Raw genomic sequence first — 26100 nt, 5'->3', positions numbered from 1 at the left:
GGTGTGCACACTTTGGATAGAAATAGCATCATGAGGATGCGCTACCCTTTGTAAAAGAGGGTCGGTCTTTGGCAGCACAAGTGACAAAAAGAAAAAAAAAATTCTACCACCTTCAAATGTTGTGGGTAAACATTAGAGACAACCTGGCGCTTATAAAAAAATATATTAATATTGTTTTGTGGATGGCTATAACACCCTGGCAAATAAACAAATCAAAGTAGACAAAACAAGTGGCTGTGATGAAATTGGGCTGCAACGACACGTAATTTAGCCCAAGTGGAGCACCAAGAGATGTGGAAGAGACGGCTCACCCCTACGTTTTCATCCTCTGAGACAGCTGCTGCTACTGCAATGCTTACTCTGGGCAGTGTGGGGAGAAAGATAAAAAAAAAGAAGTAATAGCTGCACTAGAGAAAGAGAGACTCTTGGTCCTGACTTATTCATGGGCAGGCTTCAAGTACTGTATGAAAGAACCAGCTGAAGCCATTCGATGTGGACAAATACGGTTTTCCCTTTGTGTGTGCAAGGCAAACTAATCATCATTGTCATGGTTACCTGAGTAGGCCCATGAGGAAAGCTTACATCCGTTCATTTAAGGTGGACTTTACATGTCACGTCTGGTTGTTTTATGTGCATAGAGCAAAGAGAGAGACCCCTAAAGGAAAATGATTTGTCAGGATTTGGGTGCAAGCTGTCATAAAAGGTTACTGGCACGCACTCACTCGGGCTGGCTTCTGATGTGAATGTACTTTGGGGAATACAAAACCGTAACGCTAATAAGTTTACCCACTAAAGCCACAACGAAGCCACAGAGAAGACATTGCTTCCTTTTGTAACAGGATATTGTGGCTAGCCATACCGAAGCATAAGGAGGGATTATTCATAAGTGTTAAACAATTTGATATTGATAAAAAAGAGTTATGTTTTATGTTGGAGCAAAATTGTTAAAGTTTTCACCTGGACATGCCTACTGGTGTACAATGATGTAACCATTTGAGGTCCAGGTAGTAAAAATTTACTTTCTACAAAAAAACACAAAAGTATTTAAAAGGAAATTATAATATAAAAAAACTGTAAATACGTTTCAGTTTATAAGTAAATAAATGCATTCTGAGCTGGGAAATTAGCACATTGGAGTGAGCGTTTTAATACTTCACAGTATTTTTAAAGCACCTAGACGTGCTTTATAATAATAAAAAAAGACATGGAAATCAGTGTTGGAGCTAAACTGGAACACATTGAGGATTCTGGTATATGTTTTTCATTTTTATCAATCAAAAAAAAGAAATAGTTAAACATATTAGCTCAGTTTAAAGTGGGTTTCACTAAGATCCTATGTTCTCACATATACACCCAATGATGTAGTGTTTCCTGCTGCAAGAAGACACAGTTCACAGGTCCTCCTGTTCACAAAATTGACAACAGAAAACAATGGGGAGAAGGATTCAAAATAGCAATCGGCTCCATTTATTGTACATAATTCTCTTTGTTAATGCAGGGCATTAAAGTTCCAATTAAACTGTACAAAACAGTTTGCAATATGTGGACATATACATTTATCTATTTTTAATGAGCCAGTCTGGAATTTTAATCCAGTTAGCAGTTCTGAGCTCTTCATTTGTCTTGCATGACATCCATTAAATGGACTGTAAATGGACTGTTTTTATATAGTACTCAAAGCACTTTTCCATAGTACAGGAACTATTCACCATTCACACTGCTGCCGAGACTGCCGTCCAAGGTGCTACCTGCTCATCAGATAAACACTCACACACGTTTAACACTCCGATGGTGCAGCATCTGGGGCAACTCGGGGGTTCAGTGTCTTGCCTGTCTTGCCCAAGGACACTTTGACATGGGACTGCAGGGCCAGGGATCGAACTGCCAACCCTCCGATTGGCAGGTGTCTGCTTTACCACCTGAGCCACTTTGTGGAAATTTTTCTTTCCTTATCTTTGTTTTTTTTGTAAATGCTTGATTTATTTTGGTGTCTAAAGGACTAAAAAACAGATATCACCAGGGAGCCTGGATTTAGTCTTGTATAATGGGCCATTGGTGAAAACTCAACAATTCCTTACACCTACTCAATACTTGCAGGGGAATTGAAGCCGTGTAAGAAACTCTCTGAGCTTCGAGGCAGGATAAATAAATCATTAGTAGAACTGACATCAGAAAACAAGTAACAATTCATTAATGCCCACATGTTCTTTAAACAATACGTTGCTGTAGTAATATAGTATGTTCTATTGATAGATGTTTTGGCCTTAACTTCAAATTAATTACTCAAATTTTATAAAGATGAAGATGGGAAGTATTGATTTTTTTGTCTGCTTTTGACTCAATTATGAAATAAAGCAGGAAATGAGAGATGACGTTACCTTAGTCTATATCCACGACGTTCCACTTCCAGGATTGCTCCGTTGCACTATTTAATGTTCACTAGTGTTGGCCAGATGATCGTTACCTTCCGCTTTCTTTGTGTTGGAATTTTAAAATTTTAAAGATTTCTGAGGACTGTGGTGAACTGCTCCTCAGATCTCTGCAGGGTAAATCCAGACAGCTAGCTAGACTATCTGTCCATTCTGAGTTTTCTGTTGCATGACTTAAACTACTTTTGAACGTACACACGTTCCACCAAAATAAGTTCCTTCCCGAGGCTATTTTGCAGAGGCACGGGGCTCTGCCCGGTGTTTAGCACCGCCCAAGACGATTGTGATTGGTTTAGAGAAATGCCAATAAACCTGAGCACGTTTTTCTCCCATCCCGGAATGCTGTGTGGAGTAGCCAGACCCTCCTCCGCGGGCGCTGTGGAGGAAAGTCTGGCAAGGCGAGACCAACGTTACCGTAAATCAACTTGTGTCCCCGGCAGGGTTATGGCACTATCAGAAAATAAAGCTTACACGGCCAATTCTGATCGCATCATTGATCCATTTAGATGCACTACAGGCTAAAATGTCCTCATCTAATTTCTCACCAATCAGATGGATTTGTATGTATTCTAGCAGTATGCTCGTGTTTGTCGGTAGCCTAGAATAATAGCCTTGACTCTTGTCTCTTCTCCCTGTTCAGTTGTTACTGAACAAATTTTCTATTCACACACCAACGTCTTATCAGGGGGAAGTCGTAGGATTGCAGGGTGGTACAAAAGTTTTAATGATGAAAGTGCCAGCAGCAAATTGCGACATGATTCACTGGAGTCTGCCAGAGGCTTTTTGACAGAGGAGACAACCATCAGAAGAAGAAAAAAAGAGGGGATAGACTGAGTGGGCATCGTAATTTATGCCTTTTAAGGATTTCAGTTTTTAGAGTCATTGAAAATTCAAAACCTTGACTTTTTAAATGTACAACTCCTCCGTAAGGGTTTCTCTTTTTTATGCTGCCGTAATATTCATGTGCCTGGTAATTAAATTAGTTTACCTAATGCAGAGTCAGACTTTCTTCTCGCAGACATCCATCAAACTCATGCAGATGATGAGTAAGACAAATGGACACGCTTACATTAACTATAGACACCTTCAACTAATATTTACATGTGGCACTGTTAGATTAACAGTTCCTTAATTGCACTATTCCACAGCTCATAAAGACTCTTGGTATCCATTAACGTGAGGTAATTAGTCGTAATTTGCATCGTTAAAGACAAAACAATGCATAATTGTTTATGAATACTCAATCAGAGGATAATTACCTAGTCTTGATCTGCATCTTCAGGCTGGAGAGATGCAGAAAAATGCAAAAGAGGGTTGGGGAGTCTTTGTTCTTGGCCTTAAGAACAACTTCCTCTTCCTCCCCTGCTCCCCCACGAACACACTTCAGTTCTAACAAACCCTGAAATTTGGCTATCTAATTGCTGCTGGCCCATTTTTCCTTTTCCCTTCTTCTTGTGTGGGAAAAATGGAAAGTGCACAACAAAGTCAATGCGTTTGTCTTGTTTTGTAGCCTGTAACACTTTGTCTGCAGAATGGCATTCCTCTTTGTTGGGTATAGAAAGTGAAGATCATTAGCTGCTGAGAAGACCTAATGAGGGGAGCACTGAGAGGACTATTGCATCGTGTGCGAACATTCCAACAGTGAGTGAATGTTTTGAGTATCATTGCATGTTCACATGTTGCTGCCTATGAAAACTAGACATGTAGTGGTGTTTTTTTTTTGTTGTTTTATTGCATTGTATGTATATGTGTCTCCATCTATAAGAAGACAGCGCTTTTTTAAAAGTTTGCCCATCTATCTATTACTTATTTATCGGCATCAAGCCGTTTAATAATGACTCTTGCAAGAAAGTTAGTTTACTACTTAGCCAGTCAAAACAGCTGTACAATGTCTTCTGTGCTTCTGTGGAAGGAAAGAATAATAAGGATGTGAGTCTTATAAGCCACTAAATATCCAATGAAGAATTAAAACACAACTGAATATTCATTCCTTCATACTCATGTTGAAATCCAAACCCCACTGAATGTAGTGCACTGAAATAGTTTAGTTTGTGTTTGAATTCCAAAATTGAATTTTAATTTCAAAAACATATAATTTTTAAGTGTCCAACATGATGTCATTATATCACGCTGATTTGTAACTGATTTCTCTTGTTTTATTGAGCAGTTTTCTTCTTCTAGATCAGTGGAACAGTGTGACACCATCGGCAGGAATATTGTGGCACACACATGTGCACGTGCATGCATGCACAAGACAAACAAAAGGGCGACAAAGAGAAAGAGAAAAGCAGCTTCTTCTATTATTTTTTTTTTTCTTCTTCAATAGTTTTGAGACAATTTTTCAAGTGAAATCACTAACTGCACATTTTGAACAGAAAACTGAGGGGGTCGGGTAGAAAGTGTTTTTGGATCTTTACGCAAACAAGAGGCTGAAAGTTGGCATATCTTTGCCTCCTCATTTTTTTTTGTCAGTCTCTTGGGATCTCCAAACCTATTGGAGGTGCAGTGCTAAATTCCTGGATTACTCTTCCAATTATCAGGCTCAGAAGCTGCTTTGTCTTTCCCAAACTAACCAGTTCTGTGAGTTTTGCCAGACATCTGCTGGACGAAATTTATGCCCCATTCTCTTGTCTCTGAAATCCCATAGTACTGAATTCCCTGCTATCTACTGTATTTTCCCAAAACTTTACGGGCATGTGTTTTTAGTTTGTTAGGATTTTATTTAGATTTGTATGTTTTTGAACATTCATGTCAATATTTTACAGACTCTCTATCTTTAAATTCGACCAAATAAAGGCTTACTTATTTTTTGTTTTATATGGATGTGAGTTTATTTGACATTATGAGAAGAATGGCATTAAATTACCCACAAATACAAAAATGTCAAGGATAAGAGAATAAAGTCAAATACTTATTTTTTATTTTCTTGGACAAAGGTGAGTCTGGAAATGAGACGCTATAATTGTATACCGCCTAGTTGCATCGTACCCATTCACTCATCTTCTTAAACTAGACAAAAACACTCCTTACCCATAAAAGCTGCATGCCGTGCAGCTGCTAATTTGGAGTTACGGCACCTTTTTCATACCAATTCAAGCGCTGCCCACATAGTAGAGGATCATTGCATATGCATAAATACCAACAAAGAGATTACCCTACTCCCTCACCCACACACACACACACACACACACACACAAACTATCACCATACACACATTTATAGATCAGACTCGCTTTGATAGCTGTTTTACCACTCTGCATGAAGAATGTAAATTAAAGAATTAACACACATGCACGCACAGAAACAGGCACACAAATACACCTACGTACATAGGCCTGTCTGCCAACCACCTACACTCCATCACTCACATCACACACACCTCTTCTCCCCAAAGACCAACGCACACACACATTATCCCCCCACCCAGATGGTCGGTCCAAGCTACAGATCTGTGAAACACTGAGGTCACAGAGCATCATTCCAAGGGATTCTGACTTCCCAGCTGAGTGTTTAACATGCGCAAGAACGACCCACAGCCACTGCATATGATGCTACGTGCCAGAGAGAGGGAGAGAGAGAGACAAAGAGAAAGACAGACAAAAAGAAAGAAAGGAAGCCAGAGAGACAGAGAGAGAGAGAGAGCAGACACAGAGACACAGCGCCCCACAGTGGAGCTGTATTGTACAGTCTACAAAACGCCATAGGAAACATTAAAAAAGGAGATGTAAAAGCTTCAACACAAGAGTTTTATTTATGTCAACTACAATCCAGGTTTTTACTCCTACTCCTCACAGCAGCAGCTATAGTTCAGTTAGACACGTGTGGGCCTCTGAGATGCACTTTCAGAGTCTGCGGCATCAAGATTTCCCCCCCTAAAGTATAATTTAAATTAGATTTTTTTTTTTACATCAGTGTGGTTGCTTCCTGTTTTTGTTATTGTCTTGATTTTTTTATGTCAAATCAAATAGTGTTTGTATGGGGGGTGGTACATTTGCAATTCAGCTGTGAATAGGGCATGCCCTGCAAGCTTTCTGTCAAACGTAATGTAATTAGGGAATAAGGTCGACACAGCCAAACAGGGGTGAGGAAGGCTAATCAACTGTCTGAGTCACTCTCCAACTGTAATCACAGGCAGAGCAAGAGAGAGACACATGGAGATTACATTGATTAACATTTAAAATCCCAGACCAAATATGTTCAAAGAGAAGTTAATTAAAATTGAATTGATCATTTTATTTAAATTTTGCATTAATTTCCCCTGTCTCTGCAACCATGCTCTCCTCGAACTCAAACTTTACCAAAAGTGTATAATTGGCAAATAATTATACATGGCCAAAAGTATGTGGACAGCCCTAACTGTAAGGCTAAACTGTTGGCAAAAAGTTGTGGGCACATTATTTTTTAAATTATTATTGTATGCTCTAACATAAAGGTTTGGTTACACTTTACTTGACGGTATCTACATAAAAATGACATGACACTGACATGAACGTGTCACAAACATTATAAACAAGTCATAAACATTTATGACATAACGCTTCTGTCATTAAGTGTCATTGGGTTTTTGTCATGACAAGTTAGGGTTAGGTTACGGTTAGGGTTAGGTTAGGGTTCATGTGTCATAACAGTGTCATGTCATTCTTATGTAGATACCTTCAAGTAAATTGTTACCAAATGCTTTTCTAAATTGAAACAAAGAGGCCCAGCCCAAACCAAATATGTGTGGCCTTTTGTCTAAGCAATAACGCACACATAAAACAATTCTGGCCACATTCCACAGTTCTTACAGTCACTCCAGATTTTAAATGCATGTCAGTAAATTATCAACAGCGATGACCATATAATTATGAATTGTTATTTAGCTCCATAAAGTGTAAAAGTGTGTATTTAGTCCCACAGACAGGTCAGACACAAGGCAGACCAATGTGTGGAGAATAGTCAATCATCTACTAAGTATGCATGAGCTGCAGTGGCATTATTCAAATAAGAATGGACCACGGTGGAAATTCATTGCGCTAAACTGTTTCTGGGAGTCTCTGTTGCCAGTTCAAATATTTGTAAATGGTTCTTTTGTAATCATTTAGTTAGTAGAGCGTTTATATACTGGACTATTTTGTTGGGGTTGAAGGAATGTGGGGTCACTGGTGTCATGAGATGGCTTGTAATGTGATAAGTAGTTTGTATCTTTCTGATTATGTACAGACATTGTTAGAAAATACATTTACAAGACTTACTTTTGCTCTTTGGACAGAAAGTCCCAATGTACAGTATGTGTTCTTAATGTACTCACACAAGTGAAAGTCACCATACAGTACAGCACTGCACTTGATAATGACAAAGTAGCCTGCTGCATTCACATTGTACCTAAATAAATATAAAAATCAAACTGCTTTTATGAGATAGCTTTTTAACGGCTTGTTGTGAACCAAGGTTGTCATTACGCTGTGTATGGCCCTCCCATGGCCTTCTTCAACCAAATTATTGGAATCTTACAATAATGGTTTATGTAAATGAAAATTTGTATGATCAAGGCCTCATAAGCAAAGGTGGGTTATTTAGGATAGACCTTGATGCATACTTTCTAAACAGATGTTCTCCCGATTCACAACAACAACAACTGCTCTATCATATTCCCATTGTACACTGTGTGTCTCATAAGTGTCTTTTAGCAACTCACACACACAGGAGTGGAAGGCATCCGAACAACTGAAATATCTACACAGCCAAAAACATAAAGTCCTTGTCTTTAGAACATTTTAATGTAGCTGAAATCGTTGTGAATACATTTCACATAGCTGCCCTCATTCATTCACTTAACCCAAGGTAGGGTGCTTTAGCTTGAATTAGGCTGAGAATATTTCATCAGTTGCTCTTAAGTGTTGACTGCCCTTATATGTAATTTGCATTAATGCCTGGACTTTAAAGCTGCATTAATTGATAGCCACTTGGAGACAGTGGAACAAGCTGTAAATACAACATGATGATCATGTTACCAAGCAATTGCCTATTTTACACATTCAGCAGACACAGACCAACATTAGCATTCATTTGGAGTCGTGTTTCTAGCAACCTGCTGTCCAATATTCACATGCCTTCTTTGTTCTGTTTTGGTCTCCAAAAACTCATGGGGGAAATGTCTGATTTTTTCGACTTCAGTTTTTTTTGGCTGAAAACAGCTGCCTGGAAATGAGAAAACAAATTAGCATCACCTGGCTGCAACGTAAACTGTGGCTGTGTATAGTGAGGAAATGGTTTATTAGCCTGAAACTGAATTGGACTCTGGTATTTGTATTTCCGATAAGCCAAGTCTGTTATTAGTTTGGCTCCATTTTTGGACTTATAAAATAGCCGCTTACCACAGGCTAAAAGGACGATGTATTCAAACTGTCAAAATGTAAAATGTGTCCATGTAACCCATGGTTAGGTATGTTTTACCAGTGCGAGTAGCAGGAAGCAGGAAGTACTGTTGCTATGGTTACCTGCAGTTTAATTTACTTTGATTTAGAACGGTCAAAAAATTGCAACTATATTTTAAGGTGTCCTGTTATATGATTCCATTGGACACTTACATTACTACTGTAATTATTAGTAATATGATCAAGATGTATCTATACTAAAATGGACAAAACATTATGCAGTTAGCATGCAGTTAATGATGTCTGATATGTAATTTTGCATCATGTTTCCCAAATAAAAATAACAAAATATAATAATTTTTTATGTGCGCAATTTACTGTAGAGTAGGTTAACCTTATGATTTGACTCATTATAACATTAATCAGTTCCGCCAGCTTGAGATGTCATACACTGGAGATAACATACACTACAGCCTGTCTGTGTATGCCGAGTCAGACAATAACATAGTTCTTACATGTAAAATTTCCACTTCATCTCACTGTTACCTGGGCTTTTATCGGCTACCACTCTCGAGCTGAATCTGTGATCTCCGCACACTAAAGGACTTGCTCAGTACCCTGCAGATGTCTGGTCATAAATATGAATCATGTTTGATGGTATCAGGGAAGCTCAGATGTGTGAGTAGCTCAGTCTGGAAATTGTATTTCTAAACCCCTCACGCTCCACGTCTCCATGTTTAAAAATCATTAAACACATAAGTCTGATTCTGCCACAAATTAACACAAAGTTGAAAAGATTGAGGAAAATGCCAAGATAACCTACATGTTATTGTGTTGAGAAGACAAAAAAAAAGAAGCTGTTTTCCGTCATCGTTAAGTGATAGGACGGCAGATAGGCTGCAGCTGAGTTGGTGATGAATATCACTCCCGGCGCGTCTGACAGGTTTTTTGTGGCGAACATCATACTCTCAGCATTTCCAGTGGGGTCATTACAGATGCAAATCCCAGTAGCAGCGGTATTTTATGACACCTGTTCTTGTTTTCCAGGCCGGCCCTGGCAAGTGTCCCGTCGAGGACTTGCAAATCAAGACGGAAAACGAGAGATAGGCGGACAGGTAGGCCCGCTCAGCTGTCAGCGTTGTCCCTCGTCTCCCCCCCCTTTCCTCCCGATCACAGCACTGCCATTTGTGCTCCCATCAGTCATTTTCATAGCCCAATCCCTCTCCCCTTCTTTACGTCTTTCTCTTTCTCTATGTTAGATGAGGACATTACGCCCCACCTCCGCCTGATACTTGAGCATCGGCTTCTTTCTGCCACCGGTTGTCTCCGGGGAGCTTGATGCTCATGGGGGTTCTGTGTGAACTGGGTCAAAGAGCCTCCTCATTCCTGTACAGATGTCTGGGTTCATACAAAGGAAACAGGTCCCAAACACATGACCATTATGAGGTGAGTAGTGTAACCATGAAATTCTAAAAGAAAATCCTGCACTGGGTTTGTGGTAGAAATTGGATGTAAAAAATAAGCATTGTTATCTGCCTGAATGACGATGTAAGGGTTGCAACAGTAAAGAAGGTCCAATATCCCATAGTTGACAGATTTATATTATATCTGCACACAATTCTGCACCACACAGTGGCAACATTAAGCGTCAATTTGCAAATAGTGTGTCCATTATGTAGCAAAGCAAAAAGAAAAGGTGTCGAGTTTGGAGCTTTGAGTGTTTCATGTCTGACTTTCATGCATGATGCACATGCCATCAAAGACCTGCATTCATTTTTGCTCTTTTAATGATTTTATTTGGTGTTTTAGTTGCCTAACCCTTGCAATATGTCAATCATAGTTAGTTTCCTATAACCACAATGATTTCCTTACTTTAACCATTGTGGTGTAATGCTGTATGGAGAGGAATCCGCTGACACTGTCTCTTGATTATAAAAGTTTATTTACATCAAAGAATTCAGCATCAATTTACAAGCTCTGAAGAGCTCAGAGAGGACCTCACCCAGATTCTCAAAAATGGTCACTCTTGCGTTCTTTGTGTGAACAACGCATATCTATGCTTAATAAATTGGTTGGGATCAATAATTGACCAATGGCTACAAGCCAACTGGCCTTCTTTTCAACAAAGACATCTCTATTTCGGGGGCCCCACTGATAACACATTCCAGATGTTTCCTGTGGCCCTTTTCCTATAGAAGTGTGATAGCGTTCATTTGAATCATCATACATATAGATAGTTCAGATATAGCTTCAGATATAAGTTATAGAGACTGGTCAGATACTTCACCATACTATGTACACATAGCTTTGTTGGCATTTGATGGAGAACAAAATACACTGTCATTAAGCATAATCAGGGTTTTGCAGAATCGTCCAATATCAATGTTATTGTCATGCAAACCTCTTTAAAATCTCCAACGACACCATATTGTTTTACTGTCATCTCATGTTGTTTTCTGTATAATGGCCGCCAGCTGTAACTAAAACATCCAGCCAATTAGGTCATCACAAAGTTTTCAACAATCATGCCTTAGTTTCTACTTCTCCTGTCAAATCAAACTACCTTTCTCTCCATAATGTATAGCCCATTGCTTTACACTTGAGATTGATCCCTCACTTTCCCGTTTCAACAGGAAACAGATCCCATTAAATCCAAACTAAACAGTACGGTATTCAGTCCCAAGTGAATTGAATGGCAAGTATGTTGCGACAGCTCTACCTACCCTCTCTGGCAGACCAACTACTGCTGGAGCTAATGTGTTGCTAATGCAACCTTCAAGTTACCATTGAATTACTGTTGCGTGAATTAAATCTATTTTACTCTTTTTACCTTAAAGCTTTATTGTGTAACTTTTTGATATTAAAGGTCCCATGACTTGGTGCTCGTTGGATGCTTTTATATAGGCCTCAGTGGTCCCCTAATACTGTATCTGAAGTCTCTTTCCCGAAATTCAGCCTTGGTGCAGAACTACAGCCACTAGAGCCAGTCCCACAATGAGCTTTCCTTAGGATGTGCCATTTCTGTGTCTGTAGCTATTGAGGAGGAGAGAGGGGGGGCAAGGTGGAGGGTGGGGGTGTGGCCTTGACCAACTGCCACTTTTCTCGTTTGAAAGCCATGATGTCTCTTTTTCTCATGGGTGGGCCAAATTCTCTGGGCGGGCAAAGCAGAGAAAGGGGAGGTAACCTTTCATTTTCTCAAAGGCAGAGCAGGATACCCAGGGCTCGGTTTACACCTATCACCATTTCTAGCCACTGGGGGACCATAGGCAGGCTGGGGGAACTCATAATAATGTTAAAAAACCTCCAAATGAATGTCTGTTACATTCAAGCCATTGCCAAATGAGTTGCTACAAAGCTAGTTAAGACTATTATGTCAGAAGATTGTGTCGTCCGGTGACTTTCCCGCACAGAAGCTCTAATGAAAATAATTACCTCTTCTGAAGAGTCCATCATGTTTTTTTAATCCTCTGTGTCCTCCTTGGCTACAGGCAACTGCGTGGAGGAGGGGTGGGGGCGTGTGCACGATCACGTAAGGCTTGTATCATGTGGACACGCCGACAGTGTTGTTGTAATTACTTAGAATTCCTCATGGGGCGCGACAGAAACTACGCACTATAACTCTAGTGGTCTCATCATGTGTACATTGCTTAGATTAAAGATGCAGTAGGTAAGTCTTATAAAAGTAACTTTCTGTCATATTTGCTGAAACTGACCCTATGATCTAGTAGTACTACATTAATTATGTAATATAAAAAAAATCCAGCTCCTCTGGCACCACCTACAGCCTGTAGTGCGATTGGCAAAATTCCACCGCTCCCGGTTGATTTTCTCCAATCAGGGCCACAGGGGGTGTCTGTCTGCATGTCAATCACTGCTTAGACACGCACACGCATATATAGCGTTCTCCCCTCCCACTTCCCCCGCGCACGAGGTGCAGAAAAGTTTCCCAAAACTCCGGTGATGAAATGGCTTTTCAGAGGTGGCGTGAGCTCCGGGATTTTAAAGATCTGAAGAACGATGCAGATGTAGCCACATTTCTTCTCGACAGGTAACATAATTTCCATGAATGATTTATCTTTCACTTGGTTATTAGTAGTCAAAAGTCCACAAAGCTACGTTGGTGAGGATAATAATAACGTTTGCACAGTGGTCGGATATGATGCTGAAATGGCTAACGCTAGCCTGCTAGTTAGCATCGTTTTACTGTTGGTGAGTAATGTTAACATTGTGTTGGTGTTTAGTTGTTGAAAATATTGTCTGACATGCCGGCAGTTCTGTCAAACTCCCTTGTGTGGGAGGGGCTTAGGAGACGGTTTGGGTTTCAGCAGAGAGGGGGGAGGGACTGAGAAGTTGTCAATGTTCAAATTTGTTGGCAAAGTCCTGGATCTTCACAATCTTACCTACAGCAGCTTTAATTCCTGTCGTTTTTTCCTATGGGTGTAAAACAATGTAAACAATGTTAACTAAATTTAACAGTGACCTTGCCACCTCATTGTCAAATATGCACACTTCTATGAGACTTGCACACAGCCAAAGTGATACATGAATACAGTATATTCAAGAGCAAAAATCCAAATCCAAGCCAAACAAAAGGGCCTACAGCAGTGTTAGTCACAGCCATGCCTTCCTGTCTCCTACTACTTTGCGTTGTAAACTAATGATTTTACTTAAAGCTCTTGTTTTTTTTAAATTGGCATAAGGCATGATGGTTGTTTGCTTCAGAAAGCACAGCCTTCCAACCACAAGAAGCAACAAATTAGGCTTTTTACAGCCAAAACGTAAAACTCTGCAGAGGGAGTTTCAGGTTAAAAAGTAAAGAGTGAAACCTGGCATTTCTGTAAACCCTGCCTGTGCTGCTGAGCATGCATGGGCTTGTACCTGTTGGGTTTGTCAAGTACGGGAAAAGAAGCCTGAGCAACTAAGGATCAGTGTGTTTTGTTGTGAACATATCCAACAACTTTGCGTCTTTTTTTGGCAACAGAAAACACATGTTGTAAGTATGAGCTCCAAATTGGTTTTAAGCTTAGAAAATTTCGACAAACTGGTTGTCTGGCACTGAGGATTTGAGACTGTTGAAGATTTTTAATGTTGTACTTCCCCTCTGGTCTGCCTTGTTCTTCGGTAATGACAAACTTTCTGTGATCTTTCCCGGGCAAAAAGCATGTTGCTAAAATAAAACTAGAATGTGTTTTGCTTATGGTGTGAGCAAGTGTTTCTGACGGGGGTTCCTGTGATCTCTGCAGTTTTTATTGGAAGTTTCTCGCTCTGTGTTTCTCTGTGCTTCTCTATGCCTCCGGCTCTCTTTCCCTTTTTTCCTTTCCTTCCAAAGAAAACATGAAAAAGGTCAAAAGATGAGGGAGAATTATTTGAGCGGAATGTGCTCTGCGCTCTATATGATGCAATCCAAAAAATATGTGGCTGCATTAGGATATAGCCTTTCCTCTGATGCCTTGTCCCTTACTTCTGAGGGGCTTTTTTGATAGCACATCTCTTCAAAGTAAAGCTGTCGGGACTTTGGGGCATTTTTAAACAACTCCATTGGAACTACTTTCAAGCAATTAGTTTTTTTATCAAGAGATTCTGTGATTTAGCACAGCAGTTTTCAGGCAAGTGAGCTTAATCTGTTCTAAACAAAGAAAATATGTTGCCGATCCTTTTCTCAGTGGGAAAAAGAGTACGTCAGAGTTTGTGCTCCTAAAGGCAGTTTTTTCTTCTTCTTTTTTTTACATATTCATGTAAAACAAGAATTCTACTAATTTTCCCAGAATATGCCAATGTGTGCTGTCCTAGTCATCCATAGCAACTGTTTCTGCTCCTCATGAACAGGCTCCAATGGTACCATTGTTCTGCTATAGGCAGAGGCGTGGGAAATTATTTTCGGCAGGGGGTGCTGAGGTGCTGGGGTGCTGGGCGGGGGAGCCACGATCCACAACACTATGTTACACAGGCTCAGTATTCTGCAGACCACTCACTCACCCGTCCACTCCATGAAGTACAGCTGAGCTGACGGTGTTCAAGCTATATCCCATGTGGACGTTATCTAACATTAAGTGTTTCTGCTTCAGTGAGGCTATTGTAAGGAAAAAGCTTAACGTGGTTTAATGTACCTAAACAACAATCAATGATTACCAAATTTCTCTCTCATGTTGCTCCATGAAAACTGCTAACCACTGAAAACTGTCAAAAATGTGGTGTTCACTGATCGTTGTTTAGGTACACTAAACCACGTTAAGCTTTTTCACCTTAGGACTTATAAAGCCCATGAGAACTGTGAAGAGTCAACCCACAGCCGCTCCGCTGCCCTGCTGAAAATGTGAATCAGAAACGCTTAATGTCAGATAACGTCCATAATTACTGGACTTTGGGTTCGAGTTTTTGACAGTTTTCAGTGGTTATGAGGAGCAATATGAGAGAGAAGTTTGGTGATCACTGATTGTTGTTTAGATACATTTAACCACATTAAGCTTTTTCACGTTAAGCGTTTTAGAATGTCCCCTCTTGAGTTCGGCTGATAAACTCTGCCATGAGACCCTGAATATCAGATTATCCCAAATGTCTTTGTGGACGTGAAGCAATGCCATGTGTGAAAGTCTACTCTGAGTGATAGTGCTACGGAGCCAGGTTTTCAGGCGGTGAAGAGCTAAAAAAGACCTTTCAGAGGAAGCAGTAGACACTGGTAAACAGAGGCACAAGTGGATCAGCTGTTCCACCTCGGTGAAGAGCCCACTTGTTTGTAGAGCTGATACAAAGCGAGCAAGTTCTTTGACTGAGTGGAATGCTTGTTGTTTTAAAACTACTAAAAGTATCCCTCTCTTCATCCCACGCACCCCTAACATGACATATAAAAATGTCGTGGAACAGAAACAACAACCAGAGATATTTATAAGCTATCATTTTATTGTCACCAGGGGGTGCACCCCCAGCACCCCCACTTCCCACGCCTATGGCTATTGGTAATGGCCACAGTGGCCACATTTAGCAAACAAATTAGCCATGTGGCCCATATACATTTGCAAACATGTAATTTAATTCACAGAAAACACACATGCACACACACACACACACACGCACCACAAGACAGTGTCTAGTCAATTGTCATATTAGTTATTGCTCTTGTAAGGACATATCAAACCACCACATTGCACAAACATCCTCACTGAATGAGCAAGAATTAGGCAAAAAGTGAATAGGATTCTGTTCACTAGAATCTGATGGAAAAATAACTGTCACTGTATCTCTGTAAACTGTACAAAAGATATTTTTGTGCCATTAAGAAGCAAGTGTATCTTCTCCGCCCCTCTCCACACACACACACACACACACACACACACACACACACAGCTCTAGTCAGTTCTTCGGTTGGACAGCTGTCACAGCAGAAGGAACTGTGTGACACTCAGTCAGCAGCATTCATTTGATGAGGAAGGCTGCTGGACTGTGGTGCCTGGAGCAGTCTTGTTCCAAGTACCGGTGCTGATGCAAGGTCAGCCTGGTGCTGCTGGCTCACTGACATACCAAAAATATAACACATTTCAATGCCAATATCAAGAAGCGTTTTGGTTCTGTCTTATTATACACACGACTAGTCTCGCATTGCCAAACCTTTCTCCACAGCACTGTGTCAGCGCTGGAGTAAGGTCTGGCAACACTGTACATAAATTAGGATAGAGAAAAAACGCTTTGGCTTGTTTGCATTTCTTTAAACCAATCAAAATCATCTTGGGAAGGCGATAGTCTCAGGAAGGAACTTGTTTTTTGCAGAACATTTGCACCTAAGGAGGTGAGCTCTGGAATGGCTTATTCCACGCAAAACAAAACGCCACACAAAATGTAAATAATATATATATATATATATATATATATATATATATATATATATATATATATATGAAGTTGACTGTTCTCACAATAAAGTAACGATAGCTATTTAAATTAGCTGGATACTTGGTTAAACATATTTTTGCTCTTACCAGTGTATCGCCGTGTGTATTTCGTCCACAGCAATCACCACCAATCCGTTCTGAAACATTGGCAGGATGGCTCTGCATCTATCGTTGCCAACAAATGTTTTCTAGTGATCCATATACGATGGAGAATTGGAATTTTGTCTGTGTCTTTATCTTGCCCTGCGTAAGATAAAGCTACCGCCCTTGACTGCAGGGTTTTCACCTGGTCCTCCATTATCACGTGTGTAACACAATCAAAACCATAAAAACCATGTCATTGTCATGCAATGTCTCTGTGTTTAACGCTAGTCTCGCTAGCTCTGTTGTAGACTTTCAAGTTCATGTGACTACTATTACACCATGTATTTATCATTACATAGAATAAGACAAAAATACACATTCTTACCGTGTGATTAGCATACGATTCATCCACACAGTATGTATGTTTTTGTGGAGTTGCCACAAATCTGAGATACAAATGGCATACCTCTCTAAAAGCTGCTGTAGCATGCAGAATGTCTGCTTAAAATGCATGTTTATATATGTCATACACATAGTCTTGAAAGTAGTTGTTATCCCATCCACACATCAGATTATGTGAATAGCTCTTGCACATCCACTCGGGCCTGTGAGTCTGTCATTGCTAGTTCCTTATTTATTTGCTCCACTTTTCAGCATGTTCACTTGCTGTAACTCCTTGTTCTGACTTATTATTATCTGTTCCTCTTCTTGTGCTGCAACGACCCAGTTTCCCTACATGGATCATTACATTTTCATCTAATTTAAGGTTACCGAACAAGTAAACTAGTGACAAGGAGATACTGATAGTTTGGCTGTTGACTGACAAGCTGAAAATCTAAACTAATTGTAGACAAGCTGTAACTAAACTTACAGAAATAGGATGTTCAGTAGAGGTTAGTGAACCCAATCCCCACAGTGGTTTCAGTGATTACCACCGAATATTAAGATAATTTAATACACAGCTTTGTTGAATACTCGATTCTGATCAATGTCAATTACGTCTCTTTTTTTCTGGATAGCAGACCTTAGCTAACACGGCTATTGTTGGCTTAGCCACCATAGCCAGTCCAACTTTAGAGCAAACTAAACCTACTTATTACAGTATTTTTGGCATGTTTCATAGTAGAACACGATCACACATTACATCATATAAATATGCCATATTATTTTTTCACCATCAGTAAGCTACGTTGAATGAGTAAACGGTTTGTGGTAAGAGCACAGTCTATATGGGCATAAGCCGCTACGTTCATTTCACGATCTCAGCCCTACTGGCAAAGATTCTTTGATAATGTCAACAACTTGAGGAAATCGGAGAGGCAGCTGACTCCATGCAAAGTGTAATACAGAGATTTTTACTGGTGGAATGCTTGTCATTTATCCCCAAACTCATCTGGCGAATATCTCCTGTGCGGTTAACCTAAAGAGGCCATTCATCGTGATGCCGGCTAGTTAGCTTCCCTTTCACCCCTTTATATTTTTATTTTATTATTTTTTATTGCAAGATTGTCCTAGTGGAGTCCGGTGACATTTCCATATATATATATATATATATATATATATATATATATATATTATTGACACTGTGTTTACTTTCTTCACTGAGACAGAAAATGAAAAGACTCCGTCAATCAAAGCTCATCTTTGGGAAGAAAGGGGATACAGGACAAGATGAAGAGACTGAGACAAAAAGAAAGAGAGAAGGTGATGAAGATGAGACAGGAAGAGCAGGTACTGCCCACTGTACCCAGGATAGGATCAGCATTGTGTCCCCGTACTGTTCAACACAAAAACTTACCACAGAGATATATATGTTCTTTGGTAATTACAGTGGAATCTATAGGCTGAATTTACACAAACATCTAGCATAAATAAAGGGATATGATATAGTATTATTGTACAAATATATTGTTGTATAACACACATTTTGGTTATGTTTACGTAAGCTGTATGAGACAAATTTCTATAATTCAAATCCAAAATGATGCAAACACAAAGATGCTATAAATAAGGTGTATATAATTTGACTACAGGATTTTTAATACAATTTGGCAGCTGAGACAAGTGAGGAGTCACAGAGAAAGGGATGGACAGTGAATAAAGAGGAGCATTATTAGATTTCAATAGTGTCTGTAGTGTGAATAGGACCTTTATTAAACATTGTCACCATTCATTTGATCATGCTAGCCTCCTCTGTATTTCAAGATTGTAGTGTGGATCATTCATTGCAACATCTTAGTATTACTGCTTGACAGATTATTTATAACCCACTAACATGGTTTTAAAACTATTTTTATCTAATTTTTCAAACATCTTAAATGGCACTTATCAATTCTTTTCAGGGGGGAAAGGGAGGCATGCTCCCTAGCATGCCCCGTTTTTGGATCTTGGCATCTCTAATACCCTGCGTACGACCACTTTACGACCATGATGTGCTGATTGAAACACAGTAAAAAAACAGTATTATAGCTGTATGTGTAATTACAGAAAGTAACCATTTACTCATGTGCTAATTATGCGGTATTTAACGTTCACTTTTGGTTTTATGCCACATTCTACTTCTATTTGCATTTCAATGCAAATAATCGCTCTTTTTACACCACTTAACTTATTTTTAGTTGTAAACACAATTATCACAAGCTTAAGTTGATGTGAACACTGAGCACTAGCATGTCCTCCTGCCTGATAGAAGTCTGTCTGTCTTCTTTTAGTTCCGCTTTGGTCTCCATCAACTACAGTATTTAGACAAATAGGCTCTTTAGCTGCTTAATGTTCTACTATGTTCATCAGATAGTTACTAACTTGTCGCAGTTGTCAAAGTAGAAAGATGAATTAGCGTTACTTTAAGTAATCTAAATCTGAATACATCCTACTATCTTAAGAAAATAACTTTTCAATTGCTATTTTTGTGATCTATTTTCATGAAACTGTGGTCAGGAGGGAACCTACTTCCAGTGGGCAACACTGACTCTCCGATACCTGGTAGTCAATTAAGAGCATATATGTGAGTTGGCATTTTTTTGATCTTCTAGAATTAGAAAGTGAGGTGGCTGCCCATATTTTTAATGAATTTATTACGATTGATTTATGTCAGTTAATTAAAAAATGACCTTTGACTGAAACTTTAACAGATTTTACATTCAACGTCAATTACTGTAATGTGATACAAAAATACAAATTTGGATTTTAAAAATTACTTTTACATTATCACCTGACAGATTGTACATTTAATGACATTTTTGCTCTGCAGGGCTCCTGTTGATGATGTTGGGGCATGGGGGGAGTCACTCGACCATCTTCTGAAGTGTAAAAGTAAGCTCACTTATGGATTTTATTCCTCTCACTCTTTTGTCAAAAATGCTGCTCTCTCAATTCTCTGTCCACTTTTTTTCACCCTCGCAATTCTCCGCTGCTCGGCCCAGCATGTCATCTTGAATTGCCCTGGGGCTTCCTTAGGAGGATCGAGGAAATATTCTTCCTTCAAGTTCATCAAATCCATTTGGAGATATATTTAAGGATGATGACACTGGAAGAGATAAGCGGTCTAATCTGAGCTGCCATGGTAGATGGCGTGATTCCTGCCAGCACTTCATTTATAAAGGCGGCACTCACTGATGGCTTTCACCTGACCATATTCCCGGCCTTTATTTGAAAATAACTAAAGTGGCAGATGGGTTCCTTTTCTCTTCTTTCTGCTGTCTTTCCTCTCTCATTACTTTACCGAAATGAATTCAGCTGATCTGTAATATTTCAGCCCGTCTCCTGCGTGAAGATTAACTGTCCTGCAGAAGATACATTTCCCAGTTGCTTCCATTTCCCTTTGAAGGAATGCAGTGACACCTATGACAAATCTGTAAACAGTAGCAAAGAATAAATAGCTGCGCATGTGGCAGGTTGAAATTTGATGTCATTCATATACCTTTACATCTCTTGTGATTTTAGAGGGTCGACTCTGTTATGATTGAAAGCTCAAGATATGGGCTGAGGGTGATTTGTAGACGGAAACAAGCAGCCCCTGGACATATTTTGCTATTACTGTCAAAGCACCAGCTGTGATTTATGCAAAGCAATTTGTGCAAATAACTCCGGTGCTCCCAGTTAGTTGTTTGTTTGGGTTCCCAGAAGACGCGCTAGTATTTACACCAGCGTTTAAAATCACAGCTCCATGAATACGTCCGTAACAAGAGGTAATGGGTGCGAGGAGAAGATAACAACAAATATAGGTGTGTGCAATTATATGGTGCTGAAGCAGTGCACATTGGGATGCAGGGTTTGGTTTCAAAGGTTTTGAAGGTTGTAAGCGCCCACCACAATACCCGAGACTTCTCTGAGCTAACAAGGACTATGTTGAGGTAGAGAGTGAAAGATAACAGAATGGCTTAACCTTTAGCTACGGCTCATTGCTAAAGGTGCTGATATTGTCCTAAAATACCCAGATTTCATAAAAAGAGCAGGTCACATTGACTTTCACCTGATTTTAAATCTCTGTGCGTCCATGTGTTATGTTTCCTCCTGCGACCCTAATCTTTTTTCTTTTTTTATTATTCTTTAATCGTCACATACGCACAGTATGATGTAGTCAAATTATATTGTGCATTTTAACCCATTCTTAGTATTAGGATTTTATTTAATTTGTAGCTCAATTATGATGCCAAAATTTACTTAAATAAAATATATAACTAACACAAGGCCTGTGCAATCTCCTAACAACCAAGTGGACGGTCTATTTTTTTTTTATTGTCCTAAAGTACATTGTTGTCTTGTTATGTACTGCCATGTATGCTACAAACTGAATGATTGATATTTAATGTAGAGCTGTGTTTGAAGCCATTCCCTCATTCACTCAATCACTATTCCCTATATAGTGTTTATTAAATACCGAACTATATAGGGAAAACCTATAAACCAAACAGGATTTCGGAGACTACACTGAAAAAACATTGTTGCGTGTCCGTTATTTGTGTTAGAACTGCGAAGAATTCGAACACCACTACAAAATGGCAAACACACTTTATAGTGCACTATTTCCGTGATAGGGAACGGTTTCGAACACAGCTTATGTGTTTGTATGTAGCACCTTTTGCCCAAGCCAAATTTCCTTCGGAACAATAAAGTTTATCTTATCATAGTTACCTAAAACAGACTTGATGCAAAATGAATAATCTGTTCACCAGATCATCATTATGGTTCGCCAATTCACAGAGAGCTCTTTTAGATCACGTATCATTTTTGTTGACATATTTCACCACACCAACTTCAATTCAGTAGTTTAAAAATTCTCTGACAGCTGCCTTAGGCTCCTAATGTAGGTCTCTTTCCAGTACTATCTTCTGTTGCACTAAAATATTCTCTGCTCGACCCCCTTTCATTTTCATGTTCTAACTTCATGTCAAAGTATTTGCTCTTTATGTCTGTGACTGGAACGGTACAGCACTGCTCTACTTTAATTGTTTTGGTTCATGTAATACCACAGCACAGCTCAACTTGTCTGCTGAGTTCAAAGCAGTCTTAAATCTTCAAACTCTTTGGTATCATTTTTGTGAATGAAACTTTCCCACAAATGGAGCGGAACAGGTAGTCTTATATAGCAATTGTAGGGGGGTCGGTTATTCAAATGATCAAATCTCCCCAACACTTCCTCAGAAACAGCTGCCATTGATCAGGCTGAAATGAGCAATTTACAACAACTTTAAGAGAGTTTAAAGAATCTGACTCAAATGGAAGAAACACTTACAGACGTTTTATGATAAGAATACTAACATTTTCTTCAACGGCCATTGTCTGATAGCACGAGACAATAGCTTGAGCTGACAAGATTAAAAAATATCATCTTTTGGGACATTAGGGGCTCTGTATCTTCACATTTGCAACAATTATCATAATTGTACAGAGCTCTGGTTAAAGGTGAGCTATTATGCTTTACCGTATTTTCTAACATATCTATAATGTTATAATGTCTGTGGTTTAATGTTAAACATGGCCAAAGCTTCAAATAATGAGGTAAACGTATTTCAGAGAAATCACCGTGAGCTAAAACTTCAGATTTCCCACTGTCCTGAATGCTCTGGTTTCAGCAGTTTTTTCTTCTCCGGCCTTCTCTGATCTGAAAAATAAATAAATTAAGCTACTGGGGTGTTAATATTGTCGCATGTAGCTCCATGCTAACAGCAGTGAAATATGTAATCTTGGCTCTCAATGTTGTTAATTTCTCTCCAATTTAGGGTCACGTTACTGTTGAAACACGTTCCGAAGCCTGTGAAAGTTCTGTGAAATGAACATGGCCCCTTAACTCAAAATCTGTGGCAGTTTCACAGAATCGAAAAGAAATCGGTGAACGGAAGAATTCCGTGAAATGAACATGGCCCTTTAAGTTAAGGAAAAGGTTGTGGGCTTACGTTTCCATGACACACGGGACAACAACGGGACAGTTGGGATTAGGAAAAGAAGAACGGGACGGTTGGGTTTAGGAAAACAATACATTTTTGGGTTTAGGAAAACAGTAATGGGATGCGGGACAACAACGGGATGGTTGGATTTAGGAAAAGAAGAACGGGACGGTTACGGTTGGGTTTAGGAAACATGACACGCGGGACACGTTCCCCGGTCTCCTTGGTGAAAGTCCTGTGTTTGACCCATCCGCCACCCCAACTAACCTCCCTACGCGGATTTTCGGGCTTTCATACTACTCGCTACCGTAGTCGCTCCTAATGCTACGTAATCTTCTCATTGACTTTACATGACATTTTACTTAAAAAGACAGGCGCTCCAAACAGGTGCAGCAAAAATAAAGTCTTTTTTGAATATTAAAGCATGTACACATGTACAAACATAAAATACAAGCATGAACCTGAAAATGCTATGTAATAGATCACCATTAATATAGGCTATTATGTATTTGTGGAGTAGATTTGGTTACACACAAAACCTGATTGGAAAACCATTCTCTTTCCCTTTACTGTTTTCATAAGCCTATATATATATTTATTTTTGCTGGCTAGACACCCTGTAATTAAGGTTCAAAAAAGGTGGGTGACTAGCCATGTTCTTAAATCCCTTGTAATTCAACTTCAGTTGGATGTTTGAAATGAATTTGTCCTGGTTTTAAAGTGTTTCTGCTCCCTCTGTGCAGCAGGCCAGCTGGTGTTTGAGGACTTCTTGAGGACAGAATACAGTGAGGAGAACCTTTTATTTTGGCTGGCCTGTGAGGACTACAGGAAAATGACCAGCAAGACAAAGATGACGGTTGCTGCCAAAAGGATCTACGCAGAGTTTGTCCAAGTTGATGCGCCTAGACAGGTATGGCTTTTGTAGCGTGAGTAAGTGAGGCATGAATGTAGTCAGACCTGTCACACACAGCACTGTCATGCGTCCACAGTTTTCATTCACTTTTACTATCCAACACAGTGATTGTAGGCCACCTTTATATTCTTTGTTGCTCAGCCCTGCTCTGTTTTTCTTTTACTATTTGAACCTGCAGTTAACTTTCTGAATAATCTCATATCCCCAAACAGAGAGAACTCATGAGTGAAATAAAAGTTGCTGTTTTCACAGATAAACATCGACTGCGTGACGAGAGAAGAGATCAGTGAAAACATCTCACAGCCGGAGCCAAATTGCTTCGACAGAGCGCAGAGACAAATATACGGTCTGATGGAAAACGACTGTTATCCACGATTTCTGAAGTCAGAAATATACCAAGCTCTCCTGGAACAGGAGGAAAGCCATGAAAACAACGTGAGGAAAAAATGAATGAGTGATTCTGCACTTTGAAAGGAGCTAAAGAGCTGTCGGCATGAGGACTGACAGGATCTAAAAGCAAAACATAATCTAAATAATGTAATAAGCAGCTTTTGAAGTAAATTTTTGTTTGGATTGTTTTGTATAGCACGGAAAAGGCCTGTAAGTCAGAAAAAAAAGCTCACATTAAGTTCTGAAAGGTTGGCATTTGTTTGGAAAAGCAGGCCTCAAGATTCAAATGTTCATCATTTATGTACACAAATTAGTCATTTGTACCATTAAATTAATTGTAATCAAGAAATGCTTATTTACTTCCTGAAGAGTTGAATTTCAAAAGCTCTATGTCCTGTCAACAAAAATCGCCAACTGCCCAATGCAACTCAACCCCAATGACATCATCAGTTAAAACAATTTGGTTATATACATTTCTGAATAATCCATTACCAGCACAGTTTTTTTATTTGTGATCTACCACCCTTGTAATTTTGTTTTTGTTGGATACACATCTCATGAAAGTACAGTAAGAGCAACTTTGAAGCGCTGCATACTCCCTGCTCTTTAGTAAGTTATTAGTGAGAATAAATATTGAGTTTTGAATTAAAACTCCACTGTGTTGTTTTTGTTGGACATTTCCTGCAGCTGTTGTGGCTGATTATGATGATTATGGACAAACAAAGAGTGCAGGGTACGCACATCCAAGAAATTTCCACAGGTGTTGGATTAAAAAGCAAACTCAAGCCAGAAAAAACACAGTTAGCACCCAGCTAATTTTCATTGCTAATTAGTGCAACATCTCGATCTAACAGAGATCTTTAGGCATTGTCAAATCCCCACCACAAAGCAGAGCAAACAATTGACGCTCTGGGTCAGGACGTACATTTAACTTACATGCGGCACAAGAACAGGACAGTTAGGGCTAGGAAAAGATCGTGGGTGGGGTTACAAAAAGCACATTTTAGTGGCATGCGAGACAAGAACGGGGACACAAATCCGATCTTTCTTACTACTCGCTGTTGGTTTTAATACTATGTCATCTTACAGCGCCGCGGTCGAGCTACTGTCCTGCCCGGTGCGTTTCATACAGACGCTAAAGGGTGATTTTGAGAGCCACTGACCAAGCATCAGTATTTTACGAGTTCGGAGTGAGAACGAGTAGTGTGATCTGTTTGATTGTGGGTCAATCAAACCTGACCAATTAGAGCTAAGCTAAAACCACAACCACTCGGGACAAAGCATGCCTCCATAGAAAGGCAAAAAATCAGAGATCAAATATCAAGATGAATATATTATATGTTATAAAAAGTCACTAAATCCAAGGGATCAAACATTCTGTCAAATGTATAGCATGAATCACATAAATCATCCAGAAAAAACACTTATCATAGAAACTACTATATAGAAAAATAAGACATTTTATATATATATATATATATATATATATATATATATATATATATATATATATATATATATACGTATATAATAAATTATGGCCAATTTCTAGGATCTACTTGCTTTTGTTGCTTTAGTCCTTTTAGGGAAGTAATACAATAATGTCTTCTATTTTTATATGTTGGCAAACACTGTGTGTGTGTGTGTGTGTGTGTGTGT

The 26100-nt window shown here is 39.3% G+C and overlaps 1 protein-coding gene across 4 annotated transcripts in view; it reads left to right on the top strand.

Moving 5' to 3' along the window:
* LOC114561771 (regulator of G-protein signaling 21) overlaps positions 1-25055 on the top strand; it is a 100284-nt gene extending 75229 nt beyond the window's left edge. Inside the window, exons 1-8 of one of the 4 annotated variants that reach the window (XM_028587873.1) lie at positions 9573-9728; positions 9833-9900; positions 10045-10231; positions 18363-18483; positions 19690-19756; positions 20003-20064; positions 23882-24048; positions 24304-25055. In XM_028587873.1, coding sequence (XP_028443674.1) covers positions 10124-10231; positions 18363-18483; positions 19690-19756; positions 20003-20064; positions 23882-24048; positions 24304-24501 — 723 coding nt within the window. In that variant the 5' untranslated portion in view covers positions 9573-9728; positions 9833-9900; positions 10045-10123 and the 3' untranslated portion in view covers positions 24502-25055. Of the gene's footprint in view, positions 1-9572; positions 9901-10044; positions 10232-13699; positions 13779-18362; positions 18484-19689; positions 19757-20002; positions 20065-23881; positions 24049-24303 lie in introns of those variants that run through there. The other 3 variants (XM_028587874.1, XM_028587872.1, XM_028587875.1) reach the window with 3 other exon arrangements.
* Positions 25056-26100: the final 1045 nt, after the last annotated feature.

This window comes from Perca flavescens, chromosome 9 (genome assembly GCF_004354835.1).
Source record: "Perca flavescens isolate YP-PL-M2 chromosome 9, PFLA_1.0, whole genome shotgun sequence".
Taxonomy (NCBI): domain Eukaryota; kingdom Metazoa; phylum Chordata; class Actinopteri; order Perciformes; family Percidae; genus Perca; species Perca flavescens.
The sequence above is the reverse complement of the archived record's forward strand: the minus strand, read 5'-3'. Positions and strand labels throughout refer to the sequence as shown.